This window comes from Gavialis gangeticus, unplaced genomic scaffold, assembly GCF_001723915.1.
Source record: "Gavialis gangeticus isolate Ggan-Ray unplaced genomic scaffold, GavGan_comp1, whole genome shotgun sequence".
NCBI classification, from domain to species: Eukaryota; Metazoa; Chordata; order Crocodylia; family Gavialidae; genus Gavialis; species Gavialis gangeticus.
In genome coordinates this window covers 59,428,987-59,432,853 of record NW_017729032.1, presented here as the reverse complement: position 1 = coordinate 59,432,853, position 3,867 = coordinate 59,428,987, and the positions used below count along the sequence as shown (strand labels likewise).

At 45.2% G+C, this 3,867-nt stretch overlaps 1 protein-coding gene across 1 annotated transcript in view; it reads right to left on the bottom strand.

The window, feature by feature from the left end:
• The window catches only part of FREM2 (FRAS1 related extracellular matrix protein 2), a gene marked incomplete at its 5' end in the record, with an annotated part of 272,198 nt that overhangs the window by 37,038 nt on the left and 231,293 nt on the right, over positions 1-3,867 (bottom strand). Inside the window, one exon of the mRNA XM_019523802.1 lies at positions 3,147-3,305. Within this exon, the coding sequence (XP_019379347.1) occupies positions 3,147-3,305 (159 nt within the window). The remainder of the gene's footprint in view (positions 1-3,146; positions 3,306-3,867) is intronic.

Here is a 3,867-nt window from a genome sequence, read left to right as displayed (position 1 = left end):
TTTTAAAGTTTAAGGAAAAGCTTTTTTTTTTTTTTTTTTTTTTGAGTGTATGCATAATTAAATTGTTCACAGTGCTTATCTACACATCCTGTGCAAAGGAAAAATACAGTATCATGCACAATACTGGCTCTTTTGTTGATGAGACCTCTGCAATTTAGTCTCTGTTTTTTCCAGGTTAGGCCCAAGGAGGCATTATACTTTACTAGTGTAGATGTGTAGTTCTCTTATACTTTCAGTGGGGACATTGTGAGCCCCTGGAGGTGCATTCTACATTGCCCTGAAGATCCATTCAGCTCTCCCTTTTGTTTCAATGTCAAGCACTCTGATGCTTCTAGAGATGTATCCACTGGACAGAGGCAGAAAAGCAGCTCCCTGTTGCAACCCATAGCACTTTGCAGAAATCGCTATGAGTTGCAATGATCCCCTGGACCCAATAGAAGTTCATTGTTGGGAGTTGCGGAAGTTCACTGTCCCAGAGTTGTCTGGGAGTTGTGGATTACAGCTGCTCGCTGTGAGTCTGCAGCTCAGTCTCTGTATCAATGCCACTCCTCCCTCCCAGCACAGACACTGTTTTCAGAATGGATGAGGGGAAAGGGAGCAGCGAGAGCTCGTTCTTGGGGTTCCCCAGTCGGCACTGGAGGGTAGGGTGGGGGGACTGATGCCCCCTAAGGTTGGGGGGGCTCCAATCCACCCATTCCATCCTCCAGAGTTGGATGAAAGAACCCCAGACCAAACATGCCCTGCTCCCTCTACCCCCCTCTCATTCTAAAAACAGCAACAGACTGGGAGCTTCGCAGACACCAGTTACAGAAGCAGCTCCATTCTGGAGTGTGTTCATGCAATGAGGGCTCATTTTCATTGGATCAGGCCCTTTTGAAGTGGTCTGTAGCCATACACTTCTGTTTGGTCACAGCTGTAGAGCACTTTCTGGGGCCAGATGAGGCGAAAGTTGTTACTTCTGTCTGTGCTTAATTCTTATCCAAAAGATAACAGCTGCATAAAAGTTTTCTTCCTCCAATGGCCTCAAGGTTAGCGCACTGCTCAGAGTATACAAGATCTGAGTTCTAAGCCAACAGAGTAGCAATGAGAAGGGACTTGCCTAAAGTACTTAGGGTGTTAAAAAAAAAGAAAATCATCAATCATTAATATGCCCACTCCACCCTCTTGTGCAATCTGGATGTAAACGGTATAGAAAAAATGAGATTTTTACAGAAAAAGTGAGATTTCAGGAGATATTTCAGTGGAGAAAGTAAAGGCCAAAAAGTTAGGCTCCTTTTTCTGTGGGGACCATGACTGTCTTTCCCATAAGGTGGAGGACTGAAACATGCTGAATATTGTACGACATGCAAGGTTTATTCTTATGAAAGGGAAATCAGAGACCTTGAGGTTTGAAACTACTAATCCACCAAGCTTTCTTTTCCTCTCCATACACAGGCACCCATTCCTTTTAGGAATTCTAGGTCATGTCTTCTAACAGACCCTCCCTATTAAAAGTACTGTAATGAGGACTGCCAAACAAAGGCTTCTCAAATGCTGTGTTCTGGGCATCTATTCAAGCAAGTTTCAAGCAAGTAGAGAACCATGAGATGAACCCTGCTTTCTGTCCCACACTGCTGATGCAGTTTTTCCAATGATTCCATAAGACAAAATGAACAAAGATCATTGAAAACAAGGCCTTGCTCACTCTTCCTACCACAGCAGTGTTCACCTCCCCGGACCACAGAGTCCAGCTCTCATATTTACTTTCCTCAATTTCCAAAACTCTTTCCCTCATGGCTGCCCAATGGCCTACCTTCAATAGGAAGATGCTCTTAGCCTTGCCTGGCCTGTCACTCAGTTATAAGATCACAAACATTTGCTGTTAGAAGTCAGAGCTCAACTCCCCTTAGAGGAGGTTTGCCTAATGGCATGATCTGGAAAAGTACCTTTTATCCAAAAGTGAACTCCTTTTATAGTTTTTTGGTCACCGACAGTTTGGGAGTTTTGCCCAACAGTTTTATATATCCACAGCAAAACTGAACCTCAAATGAATGTAGAGTTACACCCCTTTATAGATGTACTGAACCATTTCCAAGCAGCAGTAATAGGACACACTTTGTTAGTAATGTACCTAGGGTGGGTGACTGGGGATCCAGTTCTGGGCACTGACTTAGATGGAATGTAAAATTGGAGACCACCAATGCTGATCCAGTTGCCACCGTGATTGCTCACACCTGCCTGCTGTTGCTACCCAGTGTGCAAAAACTGCCTGTGATTCCTATGAACTTCATCCCATAAGGGAAAAAATGTAGATGTATAAGAAATGTAGACATCTTAGCAGATTCAGGTCATTGCAAGTGGCAATGTCAAATGCTTTTTCATGACTTAGGTACTCAAAATTTCAGTTTCATAGTGCTTAGGGTCAGAAGGGACCTAAACAGATCATCAGACCCCCTGCCCTTGGCAGGAATGAGTGCCGGGGTCATAACACCCCAGCCAAATATTTGTCCAGGCTCCTCTTGAAGATGCCCAGGGTAGGAGAGAGCACCACTTCCCTTGGGAGTCCATTCCAGAGCCTGGCAGCCCTAACTGTAAAGTAATGTCTCCTGATGTCCAGCCTGAGTCAACACTGACTCCAAGATCCCTTTTTGCCACCATGTTGACAAGAACGGTATTCCCCAGCTTATAGGTGTGTTGCAGGTTCCTTCTCCCTAGATGCAATACCCTGCACTTGTCTGTATTGAATTCCATCCTATTCTCATCCGCCCACCTCTGTAACCCTTCTAGATCTAGCTGTCCCTCCCCTCCAGCGTGCCCACTTCGCCCTACATCTTTGTGTCGTCAGCAGATTTGGACAGCTTGCTTTTCACACCCACATCCAGATCACCAATAAAGATGTTGAATAGTACAGGCTCCCAGACCAAGCCCTGAGAGATTCCACTGCCTACATCCCTCCAGTTTGTAGTTGCCATTTAGACATCTTTGCAACAAACAGGATTTTGTCTTTAGCCATTTATTTCCTACTTTGTACAGACAAAACTATTTGAAAAAGGCATTTTTATTTAAAAACAGCCCTTCACTAATTTCCTCACACAGGACAGAATTCCTTGTGTCTTTGAACCTATCCATATGCAGGCTTTGCTTCCACTTCTCTTCTAGATACTCACTGTGATACAGACAACAGGATAGCCAGCCACCGGATTAATTCTTTCTTTGGTTCTGGAAGTATCATCATATATCAAAAGGGATACAACTTGAGGGATTGAGGGGAAGGTAACATCTGCCATGCTGTTCATTTCTTCAATGTATACAATGGCCTTAGTTGTCTGGCAATTAAAATACATAAATAACTTTTAGTAGAAATTTGCAAAGAACACAGATATTCAGATTTAAGGAGGAGTAGGAACTACTGTCCAGCATTTTAGCCTGTCTCAAGACACATGATAGAAGGTTCTTTGGTTATTTTAAAACTGGACTGAAAGTTTCGGAAAAAATACTCCATGGTGATAAAAAAGAATGCAGAGGCCAGTACCGCAGCAAGGGAGAGGTGAGTGGGGTGACCACCCTGGGCACCAAAGCAAAGGGGCACCAACAGGCGAGTTGCAAGTTGAAATTTTTTAATAAATATTTCGAAAAATTTTGACTGATGTGGCCAATAATGCCACCAATAAATGCATGTGGCTAGCTCAGCAGCTTGGACAGCAGCATCTGGCAGGTGAGCCTGTTGTGGGGTGAAGAGGCATGGGGAAGGAAGGGGCATGGGGGCGCCTCCCGGTGAGGGAGGAGGGTGGCTGGGACTGGGGTAGGTGCTGCCCAGCTGGGGCAGGGCGCAGCACAGAGCCACGAGGGGATCACTGGGGGGGGGGGGAAGAAGGGGGGGGGGGGGGG